The sequence below is a fragment of the Tenebrio molitor genome, chromosome 5 (assembly GCF_963966145.1).
Source record: "Tenebrio molitor chromosome 5, icTenMoli1.1, whole genome shotgun sequence".
In the NCBI taxonomy this organism is placed as follows: domain Eukaryota; kingdom Metazoa; phylum Arthropoda; class Insecta; order Coleoptera; family Tenebrionidae; genus Tenebrio; species Tenebrio molitor.
Window position 1 is genome coordinate 6,116,111 of NC_091050.1, and position 25,320 is coordinate 6,141,430.

Here is a 25,320-nt window from a genome sequence, read left to right on the forward strand (position 1 = left end):
AAAAGATCTGACCGCTCACTGAAGTAGGCGATGCACATTTTTGTAACCCAGAAAAAGCGAAATTTCAATAGAACTAAATCCATTGAAAGTGGTAGTTTAGTTACCTTTCGAGTCCTTTGTTAAAAACGGTGGATTCAAAGAAAGTAAGTACGTTGTTACTGCTCTGTCTTTTGATAACGACTGCAAAAAATATTTTATAATATTTTTAATTCAAAGCTAAAAAAATCGTTATTTAGGTTGTAAGGACAAAAAAGAAAATATTTCGGACGATTTGCTGGAAATTGTGGGACGAGGCAAAGCCGAGTCCAGCAACAGCAATGATAAATAAATAAAACAAATGAGTTCTTGAATTTATCACTATATTCCATTGTTTAAGTACAGGGGTACAATTAATGAAAAATATCAGCAACAGTAACAACAACAATGCCCATTACTTAAGAATAAGTTGTCAGGTATGGGAGAGATTTTATCTTCTACTTTTTTGCACGATTGCACGCATGTCCCAGAATAAAAAGTTTTTGAAAATTGCTTAAAGACCTGTAAAGCCCATTTCATCTGATTCTTATCGAGGTGCATCTTTGAAGCAGCCTCAACAGCTGAATCATAAACGTCAAGATAATCTAAAAAACGGATGGATCTATAATAGACAAACTTTGACTGAAATGTATCAATTATTAAAATATTTTCCCATGGACAGTATAAATTATTTAAACACTGAACTGGTGTTTTCTTGTGTTAGTTACGTACTTGTGCTTACAGAAAGACAGTTGCTTCTTTTCAGGCACACTTCCCGATTTTTTATCACACACCCAGCGGTCAGCAAAAGGGCAGGTGGTGGCCTGCACACGGCTACTTAAGGTTATACGGTCCATTATTGTTGTGAAAAGACTGAATGTGACTTATTTTACCGACAAGGAAAAAACGGATTCAATTCTGTCATACGTTTACTTCTCAAGAATCAACAATTTTTAAAGGATTACATTTCACGTAATGATAAAAAATGGCGCTTATCAACCTGTTAGCACCTGAGCTACGCATAAAAAACTGTTACCTGTTATACCTACCTTAAAAAATCGCCTAAAAACTACCCACCTAATGACAGGATTACACGTGCCGTTACAAAAAAATTCCCCGCTGTTTCCCTTTTAAAAATAACCCCAAGACACAAAAAAAAATCCCCTTCGTTTAGTCGATTGTATGTGCAGCTCCCCTATGTAAATGGCGAAGTATATAACACACATAAAATGCACCCTGCGTTTTTTTATTATTAGAACCTACATCCCTCCCGAGAACGTGCTAAGCACGCGCAAACCGCCCTTTTTTCGTTTTAACAGGGGATAGTTTTATTAGAAAATGGCCATATTGTTAAACACGCGACGAAAAATCGTACAACGCGTACATATGGGGGGTCACGAGTTAAGGAAGTGAAAAAAATGCACCTGGATTGTTGAACTATTACGGTTTTAAACCATCAGTCATCGATCACGACAAAGAAATGTTGCCGGGTCACGCGCGTCACAATGTCATCTTTAATATTTCGTACTCCTCTTCTTAAAAACTTCTTTAAATGTGTTTTAGAAAGGTTGCTGCATTCGAACACGTGTGTGGTTTTTTCCAGTAGTCCTCGAAAGATGACTTGCATGAAATTTTATAAAAGACTGTTTGACGTAGCGTGCAATAATTCTCAGTTTATCGAGTAACATTGGACAGTTGATGAGCGGTTGATTCGGGGCTGATTCTTGGATTTAACATTCTTCTCAAACCCTAAAAAGTTGGCATAAGAATTTACAAACTATCCCTTTGCATGTACCTTATTCCTTATTGCTATGTAACACTTGTAAGTTGCGAATCCAACTACTGGAACGATACTGAATATCAACGTAAGGCATAAAACAACAACGTCAACAACGGATTCGATTTTCTTGAATTTTAAATAAAGCGATGCCACAGAAATGATCTGAAAATTTTATATTATATCGTATTGAATCTATAAGTCGACCAAATATGACATACAGATTTTTAATAGCAAATTGTTGAAATAAAAAAATTATGATGTAAAAATAACTTAAATAATGCTTAACTTATACCATCTGAAATTTCACTTAGGCTACTCATTAAATTTTGCTTATATTGATGTATTATTAATAATATGTATATGTTCTCGAGCGTTACATTGTTTCTATATTTTTTTTATTAAAGTAGAAATTTCATCAAAAATTTAATAAAATTAAGTGTATCTGCAACACAAAATACACATATGAATTGCTTGCATTTAAATCTGTTTTTGTACAGTGGAGAGCAATATCACTTGTTATGCTTTCTTTGTTAAATTTTATTGACTAAATTATTTAATGAAATGATTTTTACTTTATAAAATTGTGATATTGACAATTCAATCTATTGACATTTTGTTGAATTTTTTTTATTTTATTTTATTTATTTATTGTCCGAGACTGTAGATAGTGTTTCAAAATTAATTTTTGATAATAATCTTCCTCAAATGTTAAAAATAAAAATGACAATAATGTATTTTTTTAAAGAATTTAAAAAATGATTTAAATGTTATGAAAAACTTTACCAAGATTCAAAAGTCGTTAGCGATAAGATTTTCAATGCATTAGATATGTATCATGATTAATTATGACAGTTTGTACTTACAAAGAACACTACTGGCAAAACAAACCATGTGGTTTGATAATAATAATTTGGAGCAAAACCTATCATAAATTCGATATCGTCACAAAAATTACGCATTCCATAAAAATAAGATACAGATATCATTTCAAAACATAAAATTATCAGTAAGGCTGTTGCAATAAAATTTTTATCAATGGCTTTTATGAACGAATAGCCCACCTAAAAAATTATAAAAAATAATTTACATTAACTATTACGTACAAATGAAATTGTTTTACCTCGCTAGCGCCAATGGCTGTAGAAAGATACAGTAAAGTACATACACCAATAATTATTCTAGTACGCATTACCTTCTTGATGGTCAGATAACTGTTAATATAAAGCAGTATAATTTGAATATGTTCTAACTACAAAATAATAATAATAATCATAACTTTTTCGTCATATGAATTTGTAAGATATTACCATAGAAAAGCAGCAACTACCAAACAAGATCAGGAAATATAAACAAACCATAAAATTACTAGGACCTCTATCTAAAGTGTTAAACAAATGCGAATGGAAGATATGTATGTTGGTTTCTAAAAAAAAAGGAAAATGACAGTTATATTAAAGCAGACTATTTTTACCTCCGAGACAATTCTTTGCATAGGTGCTTATGGTGTCATTACTTCTAGTCGCAATCACACCCGCTGCATTAAAAAATATTATACCTGACAAGAAGCTACAGAAAAATACTATCGCATTTATCATAATGCAGTCAACATGTGACCAGTATTTAATTCTTGAAACTGACCAAACTGTTGTCAAGGGACCTGCACCAACACCTAAACTAACGACAGACTGTTCGGCTGGATATACCCAAGTCTAAAAACAATTTTAAGATTTTCTGAATAAATTGAAAATTAGTTTAATACCGTCAGTTGGTTCATATCGTTTGTTGTGGGAATAAACATTTTTGTAAGACCACTACTAGCGCCGTTTAACGTTAAACTTGTTATTGTCGTGATAAAAAGAACTATAAAAATCCCAATGCTTAAACACATCGACAACTAAAATATAAACAATTAAGGCAGAACTTACGAGTGGTAGTTTTACCTACCCAGTGATATTTCAACAAACCAAATAAAATTATACAACACAGCAACGTCCACATAGCAACTAACAGTCCACAGTTTCTAAAATTATATTTGTCTTCTTGAATATCCATGCCTTTTACTACATAGTTGCTGAAAGGGACATGTAAGAATGCTAGAATTCAAAGCAAAAGATAAAATGGAAACTTTATGATAACGTTTTCATTTTGACAGGGATTACAGCGTGAACGTTGTACATATCTCTAACGCGTATAAAGTTTTTTCAAAGTTTATTATCGTTTGCTTAAAAGAATAATTCTAAATATTTGAAACTATGAACTTACTAGAAATAAATATATTCAGGAGAGTTGGTTTCATTAGTGTAGTTATCTTCACATCCAAATGTTTGTAGAATTTGTGAACATTGCGAATGAGGCATTATCATATACAATCCAGAAAACAAATACATAAATGAGTACACGCCCACCATACTGTAAAGCAAATTAGCCATCAGACAATAAATCGCCATTGAAAGTGCTATTCCTAAAATTTAGAAACATTAGGTTGTAACTGGACAAAATATGTTAGAGCCTACAGTCAAAATTTATATACCTGGATACCTCATTATATATTTCAGCTCCTCAAAAATGTATTTACATATCTCAAAAAAAAACTTTAATTTCAAAAAATAAATGTCCTATGTAAGTAATAGTTCAAATACATTTTTATAGTACATAAAAAATTATAAACACTTTTAAAATGTGCTTCATAAATTTAAAATGTTCTTCTAATTTAGGTTTGTACTGTAAAAATTTAATATTAAATATACTTATTATTATAAATCGTGACTTAAGTTTAGATGAGTAGGTTTATAAAAATGTTGACTGTAGTGCATCCTTTTAAGTCACGTGTAAAGCTTTAAATCATGTGTATTTTATAGTGATGTACACCTTCCATGAACGGACAAACAGTGAAGATTTTGGCGAAGCCTTTAACAAAATACTGGCTGAGGCTTATTTCAAAAACTAATAACGATATGCCGAAAATCCAACTGTAGGCAATGTACAAATACATATAAGTAGCTAAAATATCTCATTATGGATAAAAATGGTGATAACTTGCACAACCATACCGTTTCCGTAGGTAAAAGACTGCTGTGGAAATCTCCATATATTACCGGGACCCAAACAATAACATATAATTCGAAATATAAATCTGGCTCTTTGATACCAAGTTTCTCGATCTCTCATCGCCTGGAATTTCAAAATAAATTTTTTGGTGTAACATTTTTGTAATTCGCACCAAAAACGCTCCAACCGTGGACATAATTTCAGACGGTGTAGACTAAAAATTAAATTTGGCTAGGTAATGAGTTATAGAAATATATTTTTTTTACGTCGCGTGGCCTCAGGATTGTAAGATGAGAATCCATTTGGGATAACGGACTGGGTCGTCGAGATAAACTGTGTTCAGGTTTCATCCTGAAAAATTGAAGTTTACGTTGAGCTATGAAAATGACACTTCAAATTTTTGGTTACTAGGTATTATCAGTTCATCAATTATTATTTAATGAAATTATCTTACCTCGCAAAAAAAACCGTATCTACTAAGTTTAATTTACAAGCACTATGCACTCGAATAAAGATAGAATGCAGATATTAACGAAGATTTTAGCAATTGTATTTGTCAACATAGGCCGTGGGCACTGATACAATAACGTAACGACGCTGAAATTTTGTATTTTAACTATGCAATTATTCTTCGTCGAATAAAATTATGTAGTTCCTATAAATTTTTTGACTCTACTGTACGATATGATCTTATTCGACAAGGTGTGTTTTCATCATCTGTTTCACTTCGTTGCCCAAAAAATAAGTACCATGAAGGTGCTCATTTAATTTGGGAAAAAACAGGAAATAAACCTCTACTTGATTTTCTTTGATTTTCCTTTTTCCCTTGACATCAGTGGTGAAAACTGGTACATTTGTTCTTGAAAATTCTACGTCGAAACTAAAACATTAGTTTATCATACCATTGACAAGTTTAAAGAGAAAATATAGAGATAAAACGAGACGCCTCGTCTCTAAGCTTTGAACGGACAAAATGGACAAAAAACCGCCTCGAGAAAATGCTCTCTCAGCAAAAAATTTATATTTTTTCAATTTTAAGGCATTCACTGTGAATATTATAGCCTGGAGATCAACCATGTAACATGTAATGCTTTGAATGATGAGGATATTATTAAGTTTTAATGATTTGTAAAAGCTCACTTGTGCGTTCTGATCAAAAGTAATGCCTTACGCCTGTGTAAGACAGAGTCACCAATTTTGTACTCATACAACCTGTTGGTATATCCCATGAGAGAATCCAATAGGGGTATGGTAGAGGACCATGCAACAAAATTTGAAAAATTGCAAAGTAAAGTTATGGCTCGATAATTTTCACCTTCATTTTTTCCTTTATTTATGAACGGTACAGACACTCGATTGTTTCCAAGCTGAAGGATACACGCCAGATCTGAGAGAAAGATTGAAAATGACAGATAATGGAAAAGCGAAGTACTTGGGCATTCCATTAATGGAAAAGAGAGAATGCCGTCAGGTTCGAATTTCATTTTATTTTTATTTTATTTTCAAAAAAGTTGGCAAATAAATTTAAAATGTAGAAAAAATCACTTTGGATTTCCTTGTTGTAATACATAATGTATATCAATTTTGGAATAAGACTTGAATCTTTTATTCTTTGTATATGCATATTGCCAAAAGAGATTCGGATCAGAAGCAATTTTCAATGCTTTGAATGTAAATTATATGTAGATATAAAAGTGTTTGTTTTGAGAGCTTGATTTAGTATCTATATTCAGAGGGTCTACTAAACAGCTGAGATGGGTTTAACCAAATCTCAAACCCATCGGAACAGGTATTTTCGATTTAGGCGTATAGATACAACGTGTGTCAGAAATAAGTATGTACCTACATTAATTTTAACCAGTGACAGATCTCTTCAAGAACAACTAAATTGTTATGTACCATTTGTTTTTTCGAAATATAATTTTCATTTCAGTATTTTATCCTCCCATAAATTAAGGAGCTGTCTATTTTCTAGTTATATGACTCAATAACAATGACTGTGAAACACGTAATAGTTTTTGTAAAATCAACGAAAAACATTGTGTTTTTAGAACAGTTTTTTCGCTCTACGGCCGAGGAAAGAGTCTTAAATTTTCAGTTCGTTTTATACCACGCCAAAAGGCAGGTGTTTACGTGTTGATTCTGTGATTTGAGCTAAAATTTTGTTTATTTTCGAATAGTGAGTTGTGTTGTGTAGTGAATGGTGAATCGTGCGAGAGTGCTAGTGCTCTTCGAGCCCAGAGAATTTCCGTGCGAGTTCTTGTGGGGGTACAGGAAGGACTTGGTATATTCGATCCCAATTGATACAGATAGAGAGGTATGTTGGAAAGAGTAAAATTGTCTTCATTTAATATCTACCAGATGATTCTCTTTTTTCTCTTCCACACTTATCATTATAAGTCACAGTAACGGGCGCAGCAGTAAAAGTGAAAGTTTTCTTCCATTTATTTTTTCTTCTACGCTTATCAGCATCGGCGAAGCAAATCATCCCCATAGGCGGGTAACGAAATTTGTACCAAATCTTCCAATAATTTTTAATGAATAATTTTAAGGTTTGGAAAAAAAAGTATATGTATTATACCTACAGTGTGAACATAAAATTTGGAACAAAATTCATAATAGCGTTATGTCATGTTTTTAAGAAAATCGCTGGCACAGGTCGATTTTGTTTCGAAAAATGTCATGTTGTAACGTGCAACTTGTTTAAAAGACGTCATTGGTTTTTGCGCAATGACGTCATGTGCAATAATCTGATAAAAAATGTCGGTACCTGATTTTTTTTTTTTAAATAAATTATTTTGAATGAAAAGGATTGGAAATAATGCGTTTGGTTTCATTCTATTCAGGAAATAATCAGCCGTATACCCCTCGTGCAAAATTTTAATATCGACAATTTTTTTGCTAATGAACTCAAACATCCATAAATTATTCGGTCAGAAGACAAATAAAATTATCAAATAAAAGCCCTCGACTTCGTCTCATGCTCTTATTTGCTAATACATAATTATTGGTCTTCTGACCTCATTTATGGATGTTTTCGTTCATTAGCAAAAGAATTTCCGACAAAAATTTTTGCACTTGGTATATAATATGTGAGAAAATCATAACTTTTATTTAATTTTTTGTGTAAAAATTTTAATTGACCTCAAACAAAAACAAACAAACATCTAAGGTTAACAATAAAATTTAATGCAAATGTTGAAATTGTCGCCCGCCAGCCATTTGGCACTCACCGACAGTTTATACATTGCGCTCAATAATGTCAGGGCTTATTTGTTCCATTTCAGCGCAAATTCTCTGCCGTAAATATTCTAAACTGTTTGGTCTATTAAAATAAATCTTCTATTTTAAATAAACTCATACAAAAAAAAATTACATTAAGAATTAAATTAAATTTTTGGAGTAAAATTTGTCGTTTTCTCAAAAAAATTATGTAAGGTAGGTATCTACTAAATTTTTTTAATCATCGTTTTGGTAGTATCGTTTTGGTCTATCAGAAAGAAAAGAAAAAAAGTGGGGTTTGTCATTTAAAAAAATTGGTAATGACGTCATTGTGCAAAAATCAATGAAGTCATTTAAACAAGTTGCACTTCACATGATGGCATTTTGCGAAATAAATCGACCTGTCCGAGCAATTTTCTTAAAAACATCACATAACGTTATTATGAATTTTGTTCCAAACCTTATGTTCACACTGTATATTATTTATATTAACGAGTCCTACATATTACCAATTAAAATTGATGTACTTATTTCTGGGACATCTATATTGTAGATGTCCACGTCCCTTGCAAGGGGCTAATAATAAGAAGTCGCAACGTGCAATTGTACTTTGTTTTCGAAAAAATACACGGTCACAACGGCTCAACACTTATACATTACGAATGTTCATATAAATGTACAATCTCGGAATCAAAATTTCGGGCAGCATTTTTTTGTCACTTCAACAAAATCTCTGTAAACCACCTTTTACTATCAATACTATCATCATGATAACTGATATTCAAAAATTAAACTTTTCTGTGTCGGTCACGTAGTCAGTTTTTGAATTTTGAGTTTTAATTGAGAATTAATTGTACCGAGTGTAATTAAATCATCGCTTTCACCTGCTGCCTACCCATTATTATGCCACAAATCACTATTTTTTAATGTAAATAATGTGTTTTGTAGTTGTATAATGGCTGTTTCGTTTTAGGAAATAATAATTTTCAATAAGGAAGGGTGTGTTTTATTATTAATTCCATTTTTTTTCGTGCTTTTTTGCCTCTTTTTGGTACTTTTTTGCTTATTTTTAATGCTTATTTGTAGGCGCTTTTTTCAAGAAATAAATGCTTTTCATCCGCGCTCTATACATAACTCATTTTCAACAGGAAAGGTTTTAGTAAACTTTGCCAGGAAGCTCTTATACTATATCTAGACGACTGACCTGGTGTAATACTAATAACTGTAATAATAATACAAGTCTGGTCAAGAGTAATTTGAAAAAAATTAGAAATGTATATCCAGCATAACAATGTTACATTTAACATGTGTATTTAACTAGGTGGCACTTACTATTTATTATAAATGTATTTTTTCTATTATTGATTCAAAAAATTGAAATTCACGCATATATGCCATTCACGATGTTTTGGCATAAGGGGAGGCCATGGAAAAAGTGCATTTAAGTTGGCAGTAAAGCTGTCTGTTGAATTAGGTTATGTTTTTCTAAGTTTGAGGTTATAAACTGCGTCATTGTCTAGTGCATTGTTGTCAGTTTTACTAGTTTGCAATATAACAATACTCACACATTTTTAATCCAATTTAACAAAACAGGAAACTGACTTGAACAAACTACAGAATAGTAGGGACCGGGCTCCTGTTAATTTATGCACCACTTAGATAACCCACCTATACAGTGTCTTAACCAACCAGATAGTAACTTCTCAATGAATTTTTCATTTTAACCAAAACATTCCTAGAACTAGATTGTATAAAATCTTGTACCTACTTATTAAGCCTTACTTTATTCGAATCTTTCTGCAAAATATTTACACACCCATTGTCTATGACACAAAAGAACTTCAACTTCCATAATTTCATTAGAAAATCCCAATCAAATTCCGAGTCAGATTCTCCTAATGAAATTTTTAAAGGAAAAACGTTTAAATGAAAGATTTCACATTAATTGTTGCCCATTCTTCCGAAATAAGTTCTTCACAATATCTACAAAAATATTGGCAAATTTCAGGAGTACATTTCAAAATAGACTGAAGCCATAAATTCACAACTATATCGCGAAGTTATAATAGGTCTTACAAAACCCCTGTGCCATTTCATTTGGGTCGTTGTTTCTTCCTTCACTATCCGTGTTACATTTTTTTCTTGTACTCACCTACGATTCAATTTATACACACAAAAAAAAACTTGACTTGAATTTTTAATTTCAATTTTTTGAATCAATTATAGAAAAAATATTGTTTATATTTCGTGCGTGAAGATGTTTTTGTGCATTCAAAGGCTTATACTGCCTCGACCTTCGTCTCGGCGTAAAAGACCTTTTCATGCACAAAAAACACTCTCTTCACGCACTTAATATAAAAATAACTATTTTCAGTTAGTTTAAAAAAAAATAAAAATAAAAAAAGACATTTTACTACAAAAAAAGTTAAATTTAACGATAATGATAGTATGTGGCAACAGCTACAAGGTTTCATAAGCCACAACACAGGGGAAATAATAGTACCTATATTAAAAAAACGAGTTTTATAAAGAAGCGTTTATTTCATGATTCCAAGTTTATAAAAAGAGTCGCGCAGCGCGTTCTTTACCGTGATCATTGCACATGTTCGTCTATTGGCATTACGGCGATTTGGAAAACGGGTATTATAATTTCTTCTGAATGTTTACATTATTTCCTCGGTCTTTAGCATACACTATACCTCAAATCTCAATTGGTAAAATAATTCATTCTACAAAGCAGTTGCTTAAGAGCACGAAGTAATTACATATATATTTTTAAGGACGGCTGAAAATGACCTATAGAGTATTTAGTCAAATAAAAATTTATTTCTCGCCAAGTCATTCGGTCTATTATAATTATAATTTGGCAACTTCTAATACAAACGGGAAAAGATGGTTATCTAACTACTACTGAAACAACCAAAAATTAAATGTCGGTAAAATAGATAGCTTTATGAGTTTCGTGTTTGTGTCGACGGTGGTTTATGACAAAAAATAATAATAATAAAAGCACTAAAGCGCTAAAACGTAGAAGTGAAGTGACAACTGAGTCATAGTGATCATAGTGAATTGACCCATTAACGAATAGTGGAATAGATTTGTTTCGTTTTTAATCTCATATTTAAAAAATTTAAAAAATATATAAAAATGTCTAAAGATTCCCACATCGATAGAGACCTTGATTTATCGAATGCTAATCGTGGAGTGTGGCTTGTAAAAGTTCCAAAATATGTGGCAAATAGATGGGAGAAAGCTCCAAGTGATATGGAAGTGGGCAAATTGAAAATTTCCAAGTCAGTTAGGTCAATTTGCATTGTATATTAAATGCACTAATGATTTTTTAAAGATCTGGACAAAAGGCGCAGGTTTCTTTAACTCTTTCATCAGCAATTTTAAATTTAAGTGAACCTGGTGAAGAGAGTATACCTAAAGATCATCGATTAGATGTGTCAAAAGTTACCCAACAAACTTTAGGAGTTTTTTCACATGTGATTCGTGAGCAATGAAATATATAATTATGTTAAGTATTGTATTAAAATTGTCATGTAAATTACAGCTTCACAAACAGATGCTATTATACCAGAAACAGAAAAATTATACATGGAGGGAAAAATAGTTCAGAAACTTGAATGTAGACCATATGCTGATAATTGTTACATGAAATTAAAATTGGAGTCTATAAGAAAAGCCTCATTGCCTACACGCAAAGTTAAACAAATTGATAGAGTTGTTACATCATTTAAACCTGTTTCAGATCATAAGAACAATGTTTGTAGCTTCATGAGATTTAATTTTTTCAGTTACTATTTGTGAATTTTTAGATTGAATATATGGAAAGGAAGAAGGCTGAAGGAAAGAAGGCTCGTGATGATAAAGATGCTGTTTTAGAAATGTTATTTGCAGCATTTGAAAAGCATCAGTATTACAACATTAGGGATTTAGTAAAAATTACAAAACAACCAATCACATATTTAAAAGAAATCTTAAAGGAAGTTTGTAATTATAATTTAAAAAATCCTCACAAAAATATGTGGGAATTGAAACCTGAATATAGACATTATAAGCAACCTGAAGTTAATGATGAAAAGAAAGATTCTCAATCAGATGATGATTGAATGATTTTATTATGTATGTTTTAACTAAATAAAATACATATATTTTGTTTAAACTATTTTATTTATTTTCCTTAAGAGTACAACACTGACTAGGAGGCACTGCCCAATTGTAAAAGTAATGACGTCTTTTTATGGAAGTTGTGCTGCACAGATTGTTAATATTAACAATGTTTTCATACATTTTCTGCATTTCTTCTTTTGATATGTTGTGAGTGATCAAGTAAAAGTTTTGACAACCTCTTGTAGTCCATTCAGTATCAAATCTAATATCATGTATTCTCAATATATTTGTTACAGGTGATAACCATATTCCAACACTTACATCTTCTGAATTGTATTGTCTAAAATAGAACTTTATTTTTTCAGTACTTCAAAATATTAATATGAATTACTTCAGATTATCTTTATTTTTGGCAATAATTGATATTAATTTTTTAGATAAAATATACCCTCCTCCAAGTGCATATGGTATATATTTATCACATGCTATCCAGTTAGATTCTCTCCATTTTCCTGAGGTTTTAATCCTGGCATTGCCATGGAAATACCCCCAATATAGCTGCAATTCATTTTTCACCACATCTGGATTGAGTTGTATATTTGTACGAATAAATGGAGATGCAGCATTCTCAATCAATGTGTTTACATGTTTCAAATCTGATTTAAGATAAATCAGTTCTATATTTGCTATTTCTGTTGATAACTTATCAAGTCGCACAAAACTATCATCATCACATTTTAACACATATTTAAAACCTAATCCATAATCAAACTGTTCATCTAACCACTCAAAACTTTTTAATACTTTCATAGTGAGATTTTGGTAACTATCATACATTGGAAGAATTAAAATATCACTGAATTGTGACTGTTCAGTACTTAAATGGAAAATTTCATCAACAGATAAGCCAAAACTGCCAATAACAAAGTAATGTTTCATTTTAAATTTAACATTTTCATCTTCAGAACTTGCATCAATTAACTGAAGCCATGTCTGTCGAATAATATTTCTTCTATCCAAGTTTTTTGGTGCTGAGAGAATTAAAACAATGAGATCTGGATTTTTCAATTTTGAGTTTCTCATAATGTTATATTCTTTGTCTGAGTCTTCAATTTTACAAGTTTTATCTATTGGGGTTAGGTTTATAGTCAACATACAGCCAAATAAAAATGAGAATATCATCAAAATTGGAGTTTTGTAATATTTCAATTTACTAATTTTTCTCCTCATGGCTTCAAGCATGATAATTTATTACGATTATTAAAAGACGCGCACAAACTAAACTTTACATTTTTCGTTTTTCAAATGCATTCAACAAATTTTATGACAGTATTGACAGTTTATTCAACTAGTGTTGCCAACAACTTAAGATGTCAAGTACGCCAACTAATAAAGACTAAAGGTGTATTTATGATTGATACAAAAAAATAGATAAATCACAAAATCGACAAACATTTATTTTAAATTACTTCATGGTGACAGGCCATGCTTACATACTTGAGAAACAAATATATACATAAAATAAACAAACCATTTTAGTACTCATCTGCAAATTAATGTACAGTTGCAGTAAAACAAAATTCATCTAAAGATGCCCTAAACTAAAAAAAAAAAACAACAAAAATTAAATAATCAATGTTTTATCTGCATCCCAATGAGACGATTTAGATTTAACTTTTGTGTCTTCCATTTTCATTGGAGGAGTATTTTCACACTGAACTATAATTTTTTTACCATAATTATCCTTGAAGACTGGAATTTTACTGTTGTCAGATTTTCTTGGTTTATCACTAACTTTCAATCTAATTTTCTTTGGCTCCTCATTAGCATTTCTTACACTTAAAGGTGTACGATTATTTTCCTTTATTTTAGAAAATCTCACACTCAGTTTATTATCATCTTCTTCACTTTCATCTTGATATATTAAGTTTGTCAGTTTTTTATCAAAATCTTTTACTTGAGCTGTTACATTGATTGTTTTTTCTGTTAAACCTTTATCATCACTATTTAATTGCAATTCTGTTTGTTCCCTTGAAAATTTATCTTTTTTTAACACATCTTCAATAGTGTCTTCTTTCATTGGCAAATTACACTCTGTTCCATCAATCTGAAGAGCTTCCATTTGATTTTTCAGATTATTGAATGGTAAATCTTTTATATTTACTGGTAAACTCTTATTTAAATCATCTTTAGCTTGACAAACAGTATCCAGATCTGTTTCTGTAAAATCAATGTTTGTTTCAAGCAAACCAGCAAATGACTTTCTTTTATTGTAATTAGAAATGACTGAAATTGGACTACTGCCTAATAATTTTGGTGGTACACTTGCAGGTTTTCTTCCAGTTGTAACTGGTGTAGTCTGAATTATAGACTTACGAACATTGTCCAAATTTTTATTTTGCAATTTTAATGTTGTTTCTTTAGGTACTGTTCCAACAATTATTGGTGTTCTATTAAATTCTACAGTTGGGGATCGTGGATCTATCCCTAAAATTACATTCACAAGATCTTTTGTTTCAACATTATCTTCTTCCATTGCATCACACGCCTCCTCATTTGTTGCAGAAGCCAAAATAAGCTGTAATATTGCATAAAGCATTATTTTAGGATCTGTGCACTTTATTAATTTGACTCACTTCCAAAGGTGTCCGTGCAATATTCACACTAGGAGATCTGGGGTCTAAAGGCGTCAAAATAGGTGATGAGGGCACGCTTTCGGTAAGAACACTTTCTTTGGACTCATTTACTTGCTGGGGGCGCTGCTCTAATTTGCTCCCCTGACTACCCATAATTCTAACTGAAAACCAACCCATTTTAAATAAATCAGAAATATTTGTTTTTTAACTAAAACATTACCTTCTTATCTTTTTTAATTATGACGAGATGATAATTATTGCCGAATTGTTTTTTTCGAACACCGAGGACACAGCGATTTGAATTTAAAATGGATCAAAACAAAACAAAACCGTTATAAACCTTGACTAAAAGTAGGGGCTACCAACATAAGAAAGTGAATAAAACCAGATAAACCAATTTTGGCTCGGCAACTTTTTTATTTTTTTTTTGTACGATCGTGCAAAAAGTTTGTTCATTGTATTGTTTTTAGTGGAAAAAGTGCCTCTTAATTGCACTAGTGCAATAAAGTCTTTATTGCACGCATCTGTCAACAGTCTGTCTACGATCGTGCAAAAAGTGAGTGTTTTTTGCATTTTTTACACACGACGCACAGGACTGAACTGTTGTTTATCGTTGGTTTTTTCTCGTTTTTTTTGTTCGATCGTAGAAAAAATTTTGTATGTAACACGCGCAAAAAGTGTTATTGCACTTGACGTGTTATCCCACTCGCCTGCGGCTCTTGGGACAATTTTCACGTCGCGTGCAATAATAATTCACTTTTTGCACTCGTTGCATAAATAACTATTAAACGTGTTTTCAATATTCAATACAAAATATAATTTTTTAAGATCTTTTTACAAACAAAAATTTTAATTTTTTTTTCAATTAAAAACTTCCAAAGATGTAATTTAAAATTTATTCATGATGACTTGCCCACTATTACATAAATTATATTCCAAAAATGGTCTTGCATTTCATAACCATAATCAAAAATATCCGTTAAAATATTAAAATTATCTAAACTGGCTACATCATAATCGACAAAAATTTTTTTGAACATCCGCAACTGTACCGTGAAAAACATTAGCGTGTTATTCATTAATTTACTGAAAAGAGTCGCTATCAACAAGAATGTATTTCCTTTGAGAAATTCTTCGTCCGTATCGATGTCATTAAATTTTCTAAATGGAATCTGAAAGGTGCACTTATTAACATGAGGTAATTACAGCTCAGTTTAATAAATATTTACCTGCAATAAAACAAATGCAACAGAAAAAGAGAGATAACGAAACCAAGTTTTCAGCTTCATGTGTAATATATGTTTTTGAAGTTCAACATTCATTTTACTATTAACGGTGGGAATTAGAACACCCACAACGCTATTGAGGAATGATATCAACTTACGTTTAATTAATTGATTTTTTTTTTATCTCAGAAGGAAATTGACACTTTCATACTACTCATTTTATTATTTTTTAAAATACAATCACACAGATCATTACAAATGCAAACTAAGTGCGTAACGTTTTTAGTATGTTGTTTAGAATTTCTATACTCTCTAAATGCAATGGATTATTTTTATCCAATTGTTGTGACAAATTTAAAACGTTATTGCTAAACATTTTCAGTTCTGGAGTGTTGCTTTGTAACCAAATTCTTGGCAAAATCAAACTTATTAGACTAACTTTGGAAACGGCATCAGTTAGCAAACAAAATTTCACCGCGCTCAGTAAATATCTATTTAACAGCGAATTTAGCGCTAGTTCTTTTAAAGTATTATCATTGAGTACTCCTTGCCAACTTGTTATGTTCTTTAATAACTTCAAGCCACTCGCAAATTGTCTTTGAAAGAATGGCGATTTGCTTTCTATCAGCTTTGGAGTCAAAGGAATAAAAACATCGTGTTCCAAGGAGCATTTCATTTTGTGTAAAATGGCATTAAATAAGTTGCTTAAAGCCTTGCTGGCAGGACCTAATGTAGGAAACTTTCGAACGTATCTCGTAATTATTCCTACCAACTTCAAAGTCTGAGAACTGGACAAGGGGTCCCAACATCTGTCAACTAATTGCGTCAACTTCGGGATTATTATTTTTTCTACTATCGTAGGTAAGAGATTTATGTCCGGATCCTGCGCTAATGTAATCTCGCTTTCATCGTCATGTAAACCATAAAGCGCCAAAGTTCGGTACCACTCCAGTCTTTCTATGTCTACCGAATCGTTCAGAGGGTCCCAAAAAATCAAATCCAACCTTACTAGCGGACTCACTACTTTCGGCAAACATAGCGTGGCGTATGCTTCATTGTAGGCTGCTATATCATTTTCGCGCCATTCCTCAAATTTGATTAGGATATTTGCCACTGAAGAATAGTCTTCAACGACATCTTCAAAGACGTCTTGGATTTCCGATTCGATTTGTTCTCGTTCTTTATCAAAATTGAGCACGTCCTGCTGTGATATTTCATCATCACTTGACATGCCTTCAACATGCTTTGGTTGTCCTCCAATCTCCCTTGCTCTTCTTCTTCGCGTTCTTCTCCCTTCTCGCTCTGCAGCTCTTCTAATTTTTTCTTCATCCTCTGGTCCTTTCTTCATGCCTGCTCTGTTGGTGGCTTCTTCGGCCTGGTCCCGCACGTCTTGCCTTCTTCTTTCAATCAACCATTCTGACCGTTTTGCCAACTGATCCATCGCACGCTGTTCCAGGTTTGCAATTATTCCTACTTTCTCATCAAGACATTCCACCAAATCTGTGATATATCCGCGAAGTTCTTGATAGAATTTAAAACGTTCAGCTGCTTTAGGTGCTTTAGTTTTTAGCTCATCCAATTCAGACGTAATTTGTTCTATGTCTTGTTGAGTCTGTTGAAGCTTTTTAATGTTCATTTCGCGTGACGCGCAAACACCTTCGTAATGCTCGCGAAGTTTATCGGCGATCATTTGAGGGGTGCGAGGAACGCCTGGATCAATTGCTTGAGCTGGAATTGTTGTCAGCTGCTGCTGTGAAGTTTCTGATTGAAATTCGTTATACACAAGATCAGAAGACAAAGATGCTGATGCTCCTAAAAACAACACATATTAATTTATAACTAAAGTAAAATACAAATATGAATACCTGTAACGCCTTTTCTAATTTGTTGATGCTCCCATTCATCCACTTCTTGATCCGATTCTTGAGCAGCTAAAAACTGTTCCCTTCTTCTCTCCTGATCTCGCAACGTGAGATTCACGTCCATATCAATTCTCTCGTCGTCACTTCCGTCATTGTCATCTTCCCTCATTAATCGCCCCTTGTCTTCTGGCTCATCCTCTTCAACTGGAATAAAATCTCCCATTTCTCGCGCTCTCTGCCTCCTTTTTCTTGCAGCATGAATCATAGCTGCATCTGGAATTGCTCCAGATTCCAACACTTTTTTAAAATTATCAGGTTTTGAAAATTTATGTGTTGTAGGTTCCTCATCTTCAGATGACAAATCATCTTTGCCAGCACACAATGCATCTCTACCGCTCAATATTAAAGGTGGAGTTGGTTTATGGTTCACAACCAGTACCAAATCGTCAGTAACAATTTCTGTTTTTACTTTAGATTTATAATTATCTTTTTCAACCTTAGTTTCCTTTTTCTTCATACGTTCTTTTTCAAACATCTTCATTACCTTCTTGCTATGTGAAGATTTTTTTACTTGAAATACTTCACCTTCTTCTTCCGTTTCAAAACTGAGTAAAGGTTGTTTCTGCTTATGTTTGGATTTACTATCTTTCTTTTTGTGCTCTCGGTCATGATGAGGCTGCTCCTCAACTTCCATCGACTCCTCCTCTTCGTCATCATTTTCGGTGAAGACGCGGCGTTGTATTGTTTTCTTAGGTTTTCGAAACAACGACATCCTCAACGATTAAACGACAAATGATTACACTAATAAATAGTTGTGCACTACGTTTCCAAAACAAGTTCAATTGAGGTTATGTTTGCCATTAACTGTCACTGTCACACAGTGCACAGTCATAGACATGACGTTATTTTGACATTTTAATATTTTATAGAAACTTTCAAAGCACATGCAAGCAGTTATTAATTTCTTGGGGTTAAAAATTTTTTTACAAAAAATGTTAAAATGATGTAGTAGCAAAGGTAGTTTAATTTAGTGCAGTTGGTTACGGTTGGTTGCCTAAAAAAGAAAATTGCTTCCAAGTATTCAAGTCAGATGACCTTTTGCCTTTTGGTACAATAAGAGGGGGCAATATTTAACGTAAACATTAAACGTAACACACTTGAACACACCGACACTGACCGCTTTCGATGGTTTATAGATCTGTCTCCGTACACTTGTCAGATTACTTTTTTCGTGGACAGTGTTAGCACAGGTGTTGTATACGTTGTGCAAGTAATTCTCAAAAAATGGCCAACGCGAAAGCAAGTAAACCCAGAAAAGAAAATTCTCCCATAGTTAAAAGTTATTTAATTGCTTATAATTTTATTGAAACCTTTGGGTAAGTGTGTAGTGAATTAATTTTATTACCTATTAATTTATGTATTAACTCGGTATTATTCTTAAATAAAAACTGTCACATTTAGTGAAATGGTTCAATTATGTAGTTTCAGTATCTTCAAGATTTGGTTAAATCATGTAAATGTGTGTACAGTCGCAATAAAAAGTATCTTGTGGAAAAAAGAAATCATTATCTGGAAACTGTTGATAACAGGAAAACTTCATATACTTACCTACTTATGCTGATAATTTTATTTAACTCGCCATCGGTCGCGTGTAAATTTTGTACCATTGGTGTGTCGTTTTTATTAATTTATATTTACATTTGAAATGCATAGCATTTAGTGTTAGAATAGATAGATACCTACTTTTAGCACAACTGTTGGTGTGGAGCAATTCATTCTTAGTTTTTTAAAATCAATTAAAAAAAAGAAAAGAACATATTTGAATATGAAGAAAAAATTCCTAGAAATATGAAAAATATGGCCTACAATTGAAAACCGTTTTTCTAATGAGGCGACCGATTGCGGCTTGTTTTGTTATTATTTTGTATGTATCATGTTAATTCGACAGTTTTTGAATTTTTTGAGCATAATTTTAAAATACTACCTACGTTTTTTACATTCAAAAATTACATTTTTGTAGTCCTGATAATTGGACCATTTTTATGACATTTTGTTTAAATGAACAACAATGTAATAAGCATGTTGTTTATTAAGAAAATAATGATGTATAGGTACATTTTTAAAAGTTGTTTATATTATAAATAATTTTAAGAGACAACCTTCAAATCGTGGAATATTAATGGTCTGTTATTTCTGTAATATTTGTTTACTAATAATTATTCAACAAGTTTTATTTTCCCATTTGTAAAAAAATACGTACATACAACTAATATTTGACTCAGAGAGGGAAAAACTTATCTATAAAATCTTACCCTATATCTACCTACATACACACCAGCATTATTTCTTTTATAAAAATATGAGGTAATGATAACTTTGAAGATAATTGTGGGAAAAATAGTAAAATATTTTCATGAGAATTTTAAGTTATTAGAATTGAGATTCGCATAATAAAGTTCTCATTCAAAATATATGTAATACCTAAATTTGTTGTTTCAGTTGGTTGTATCTATTGTATCAGCTAGTCTCGTATTATTTGTTTGCACCAAATACAAAATCTCTATACGAGACGGTAAAATGGTCATTGATTATTTTTCAAAATGCAGCCGTTCTAGAAGTGGTACACGCCGTAATACGAATTGTACCATCAAATCCGTTGATTACAGCAATGCAAGTGGCTTCAAGAGTGATTGTTGTCTGTGGAGTAATACTTGTAACTCAAGCTGCTCGTGAAACTATTGGCTTGCCTTTGGCATTATTTGCATGGGCTATAACAGAAGTTATTCGATACGGAAATTACACTCTTAATTTGACTGGAGGTGTTCCATACATTGTCACGTGGCTTAGGTAAGTTATTGTTGTTGTATTGCTCGATGTTAAATAAAAACATTTCCATTTAAATGGTAACCTATGTACTAGAAGCAGTCGAACAATGGAATCACTCATTTCAAGAATGTAATTAGAAAAAATATAAAAGTGGTTTTTTAATTAACGGCAATCTCTTATTCAAAGGTTGTTACATGTTCTGTGTTAAAATAACAGAATTCAGAATTTTTTGTTAAATAGCAAGCGTGGAGTTACAATATCCACTGCTAAAAAAACAATATGTAAATCGTTGTTTTAGCACTAAGTTTCGGTAAAAGAGTGCCGAAAGAACAAAATAAGTACGTATATCGTTTGTATGTAGTATCTGCGTGCATTAATTTTAAGTAGTTAGGTACCTACGACACAAACTGAAAAGAGATTGTTTCTACAGAAAATTTCATCGGGGGCCTAATACAGAACATTTTAATCTTGATATATATCATATAAAATTACCTATAAAGTACAAAAGCGTCAGCCAATAACTGGGTTCCTATAGATAAAAAAAGAAAATATAAACCAAGCGAAAGGTCGCATTTTTAGAGTACGAGTATTTATCATTTTATAGAAAAATTTCAGAGGAAAATGTCGACAGTTACGTTAAATTCATCGAGTATGATTATGATTACGTACCGCAAGGTCGTCGTACTTTTGTAGATTTTTTTTATGACGTAATAAGTAACTTTTGTTTTCATTTTAAATAGATATTCTTGAATAAACTACGCGTTTTTTTTTAAACCGCACATAATGAATACACGCAATCTATAATGATTTCAAACCGATATTTGTTAACCGTAAATTCATTCTTTGCAAAAACCACAGATCAGAAAGAAATGGTAAAATATTTTTTCTAACATCATTTAGCAATCGCGATGTTTTAAATCTGCAATTGCTTAATCATTTATTAAACGTTGTTTGTTGCACTGAATTCATTTTCGTTTTATCCAGTTTTATACGTCTCCTGAAAAATTACATTTACTCGTCTTACATTGTTTTTGAAATGACCGATTCAATTATATGCATGGATTTTAAGTAGACGTATAAATGATTCGTCATTGTGATTATTAGAATACATATGTATGTCAAATATTTTCGTTATAGAATTAATTAAAACGCCACATTTAAGACTTATATTTTTCCTACGCTTTTATTTCGTATATTGACAGATTAACGTTAAAAACAAGTAGATTTTTGTGTTTCATTATGTATCTATTTGTCTAAGTTAGTAAGTTTTCAAATATTTTGTGAGAAAACAACTGACTAGATATTTTGCTTCTCGTAGCAAAGCGCATGAGTTTTACAATTGATGGGCCTTTTAACTCGTTAGTAACTGTAGGTATACATTAACCTTGCAGACTTCGTTTTCATTGTCTCTTCCTCTTTTTTCGAGTTTTGTATATTCTTTTTTACTCCTTGGAACCACCGTTGACTATTATTAATTACTATTATCATTACTCTCAATTAGTTAATTCTACTTTGAAAAGGGCCGTCTGTATATGTCTAGTCCCATTACTTTTAGTATTATAATATTATTGCGTTTAATTTGTCAAACTCGTTTTTTTTTTGTTAATTCGTATTCCCCATATTTTCGAAATCTTTTGAACTTTTTTTCAAGCCTCTGTCGATTAGCTTTACTACTTCACTTGCATACGTTACCGACTTTATAAACGACGATTTTAAATGACGTTCTACATGACATAGGTACGTAGATATTTAATGCCTTGACCTCCACTTGATCATTTTTCCTTTTTATTCATATATGTATTTCTACTTCATAACAAAATTATTTATCTTTCTAAATTTCATGTATGTATATAGTTCGAGTTCTTTTCTTTTCGAAACTCAATTTACTGTTATCTGCCGTGTTCCAAAGCAAAGCTATGTTAATTGTTTCAAAGTTTAAACTTAAATTATTTAATTTACGGTCTTGCAGCTTTAAACAGTTCTACAAACCTCTGAATTTAGAACTAAAAGTTAAGTATTGTATAAAAACATTTTCCATTGTATTGATTCAGCGATTGTAAACAATAAGTAGTCATTGATCTACCCTCGTCTTCGCTACGCCTCAACCAAAAAAACAATTCATGATACCTTTCATAAATTATTTTTGTTTAATTCTATTCACAGACGTCTTTAAATCATTCAATTATAATAAAATAAGTAAAATGACTAATATGTAGTAAATATGAGTACCTAACATTTTTTTTGCTCGAGGTCAAACTGCGTGCTTCGCATAAATACATATAAAGTTTTTGTTTCGATACTTATTTTTAAAACATAAATACATTTGTAAAAATAAGAACTTCTATAATATAGTACCTACTAAAAAAAAAATAATAATTTAATGTAACTTTTTACCAATAGGTACACAAAGTAATTATGTCCGTGTTAAATTTTATTGCGTGTAGTACATTCAGGTAACTGCTGATTAATATGTAATTGGATCGAATACTTCGTTACCTACTAAAAACTGCATGCTCATGACTTTATTTATAATCAAGTCCCAATATACCTACTCAATATACAAATTTTTATTGATAAAAAAATGCATAAAAATACATATATCTGCTTTCGCTCATTATTTAACGTTGATTCAAGTGGAATTTCCTAAATTATGTGACGAAAAAATAATGCGTGGTCATCGTTAAAACTTGAAATAATAATTTGCTTATTGAAAGCAAATTTGTATAGCTTTTTCTTAATTTTTTTATTTAATGTTGGTTTCTAATGTTTTTAAATAGTTTTATGTGGTACTGAGTGTCTCTAAAATAATAAATCAGAGAAAAATACTACAAAGAAGAAAAAGATACGTGATTTCAAAGTTCAAAATTATAGAGCTCGCTATACATGAGATATCGAACAGCCGATACAACAAAGTTCACGCAAAATATACTTTGGTCCTTCGACACGGAACAGTAATCAATCTAAAGCAATAGGTATAATATCAAATTAGGTAATAATCCGGGCTTACAAAACAAAACAAATTTTTTATTTTATCTTTATAAAATCTCATCATTTTCAGGTATACAACTTTTATAATTCTCTATCCAATAGGAGTAACAGGAGAACTGTTATGTATTTTTGCTGCTCAAAAAGAAGTGGGTGAAACAAAAATATTCACGATAGAAATGCCAAATGCAGTGAACTTCACTTTTGATTACCAGATTGCTTTGTGGCTTTTGATGTTGTTGTATATTCCAAGTAAGTTATATCATATAAAATTATATTTAAACATTTATTTACTGTTTCTCCTTTTTTTTTAGTATTTCCACAGTTATATATGCATATGTTTACCTTGAGACGAAAAGTTCTTGGTGGTACACAACAAAAAAATAAATAAATTGTGGCTGGAGGTCTCATTAGATACCAAAATCTAATTGTGGTCAAGCCCTGAGGCATGGTAAAAGACTAATACTTTGTTATGTTTATTGTTTGATTTCTTTTATGTAATCCCATCTCCCAATTTGTTTTTAAAAACGGGTGTAACTGTTGGGTTCAACACTGATTATTACAAAATATTTAGAAATACTTTACACTTTATTTTGTATTTTAAAAGTAATAAAACTACTGATTACAAGAAAGTTACAAATTATTCAAGGCTCTTTGAATCTTTCTGGAATGCCTACTTCTTGACTCTGTCAAAGCTTTTTCTAATTCTTGAGTAATATGCAACAGATTAGTTACATCTGTCTGCAAAAGTAGATGTTCCATATCATAACTACTGCCATCATTTTTTAATGTTTTTAAAACCAAATCTAATGTTATAAGTGGTGTAACTTGATGCAATAAAGCTCTAGAAGCTACCTAAATAATATTATCTAAATAAGTCACTAATTTTTTTTTATTTACTTATATACAAACCTGTACTTCAAACCTCCAATCTAAATCATGATAATGAGGTTCATTCACCCTAAGTTTATAAATAATTTGTTCAACTTCTGACTTCTTTGATTCATAAAATTTATAAAGGATACTCTGTTGATCAGAATTAAAGCCTAAAGTTAAAATGGAATCTTTAAAGTCAGCTTCACTTAGCTGAAAGTGAATTCAACAATTAAAATAATGTGCCTTCTCCAAATTAGATAATTACCTTATGCTTACAACTGAGTAAAAGAAGATGAACTAAACCATGAATGCAATTTTGAACTGTATCTAGTTCTACCGAAAGTTTTTCAGCAGCTGCAGCATACAGTTTCAGATTCGGCCCCTTTTGAAGGAAATCAATTGCCAACTTACAAAAGTCAATCAGTACTGCAATGTTGCCTTATAAATGATAATAACATTTTAATTTAATCAACTTACCTTGAACTGACTGACTTGTTAAAAGACTCAAATGCTCTTTATGATCTGTCCTCAATGAAATTAACATTTTATAGAATGATCGTGAAGTGTTTTCATCAACATAACCTAATTGTAGAAATGAAGGAGGAAGCTGACAGTCCTCTGACAGTGACAGCCAAATTTGGTTAGAAAATGTTGCCAACTACAAAAATTCACATAACTGTCAATATTAAAATTATATTATTTTAGTAATTACGTATTTAAAACAAAAT

At 31.4% G+C, this 25,320-nt stretch overlaps 7 protein-coding genes across 8 annotated transcripts; 2 read left to right on the plus strand and 5 right to left on the minus strand.

Moving 5' to 3' along the window:
• Positions 1-347: 347 nt before the first annotated feature.
• On the minus strand, positions 348-5,248 carry LOC138131554 (sodium-dependent noradrenaline transporter-like). The gene is made up of 13 exons (XM_069048618.1): positions 5,110-5,248; positions 5,016-5,057; positions 4,846-4,966; positions 4,664-4,795; positions 4,058-4,256; positions 3,740-3,866; positions 3,555-3,689; positions 3,267-3,504; positions 3,103-3,218; positions 2,916-3,044; positions 2,659-2,856; positions 1,811-1,957; positions 348-1,764 (listed from the first exon to the last, which is right to left on the minus strand). The coding sequence occupies exons 1-13, from the start codon at positions 5,191-5,193 to the stop codon at positions 1,690-1,692; spliced, it is 1,743 nt and encodes a 580-aa protein (XP_068904719.1). The 5' UTR covers positions 5,194-5,248; the 3' UTR covers positions 348-1,689.
• A 5,811-nt stretch (positions 5,249-11,059) lies between these two features.
• TfIIFbeta (transcription factor TFIIFbeta) lies at positions 11,060-12,233 on the plus strand. The gene is made up of 4 exons (XM_069048436.1): positions 11,060-11,358; positions 11,412-11,560; positions 11,622-11,833; positions 11,887-12,233. Exons 1-4 carry the CDS (start codon positions 11,213-11,215, stop codon positions 12,178-12,180), a joined length of 801 nt encoding a protein of 266 aa, XP_068904537.1. The 5' UTR covers positions 11,060-11,212; the 3' UTR covers positions 12,181-12,233.
• On the minus strand, positions 12,223-13,532 carry beta3GalTII (beta-1,3-galactosyltransferase 6). The gene is made up of 2 exons (XM_069048434.1): positions 12,573-13,532; positions 12,223-12,521 (listed from the first exon to the last, which is right to left on the minus strand). The coding sequence occupies exons 1-2, from the start codon at positions 13,421-13,423 to the stop codon at positions 12,239-12,241; spliced, it is 1,134 nt and encodes a 377-aa protein (XP_068904535.1). The 5' UTR covers positions 13,424-13,532; the 3' UTR covers positions 12,223-12,238.
• An 85-nt stretch (positions 13,533-13,617) lies between these two features.
• Positions 13,618-15,394, minus strand: LOC138131436 (uncharacterized). Its single transcript, XM_069048435.1, has 3 exons — positions 15,038-15,394; positions 14,818-14,978; positions 13,618-14,759 (listed from the first exon to the last, which is right to left on the minus strand). The coding sequence occupies exons 2-3, from the start codon at positions 14,968-14,970 to the stop codon at positions 13,806-13,808; spliced, it is 1,107 nt and encodes a 368-aa protein (XP_068904536.1). The 5' UTR covers positions 14,971-14,978; positions 15,038-15,394; the 3' UTR covers positions 13,618-13,805.
• Positions 15,395-16,246: 852 nt separating this feature from the next.
• Positions 16,247-18,677, minus strand: LOC138131434 (PAX3- and PAX7-binding protein 1). Its single transcript, XM_069048432.1, has 2 exons — positions 17,909-18,677; positions 16,247-17,855 (listed from the first exon to the last, which is right to left on the minus strand). Exons 1-2 carry the CDS (start codon positions 18,675-18,677, stop codon positions 16,309-16,311), a joined length of 2,316 nt encoding a protein of 771 aa, XP_068904533.1. The 3' UTR covers positions 16,247-16,308.
• Positions 18,678-19,139: 462 nt separating this feature from the next.
• On the plus strand, positions 19,140-24,295 carry Hacd1 (3-hydroxyacyl-CoA dehydratase 1). Of its 2 annotated transcripts, XM_069048438.1 has the most exons (5): positions 19,140-19,281; positions 20,405-20,752; positions 23,790-23,968; positions 24,031-24,115; positions 24,175-24,295. In XM_069048438.1, the coding sequence occupies exons 1-4, from the start codon at positions 19,190-19,192 to the stop codon at positions 24,105-24,107; spliced, it is 696 nt and encodes a 231-aa protein (XP_068904539.1). In that variant the 5' UTR covers positions 19,140-19,189; the 3' UTR covers positions 24,108-24,115; positions 24,175-24,295. The 2 variants fall into 2 exon arrangements, with proteins under 2 accessions (XP_068904539.1, XP_068904538.1); XM_069048437.1 differs by having other exon boundaries at positions 24,031-24,295.
• On the minus strand, positions 24,286-25,229 carry LOC138131439 (COMM domain-containing protein 2). Its single transcript, XM_069048439.1, has 4 exons — positions 25,070-25,229; positions 24,858-25,018; positions 24,629-24,802; positions 24,286-24,571 (listed from the first exon to the last, which is right to left on the minus strand). Exons 1-4 carry the CDS (start codon positions 25,134-25,136, stop codon positions 24,350-24,352), a joined length of 624 nt encoding a protein of 207 aa, XP_068904540.1. The 5' UTR covers positions 25,137-25,229; the 3' UTR covers positions 24,286-24,349.
• Between the last annotated feature and the right edge of the window lie 91 nt (positions 25,230-25,320).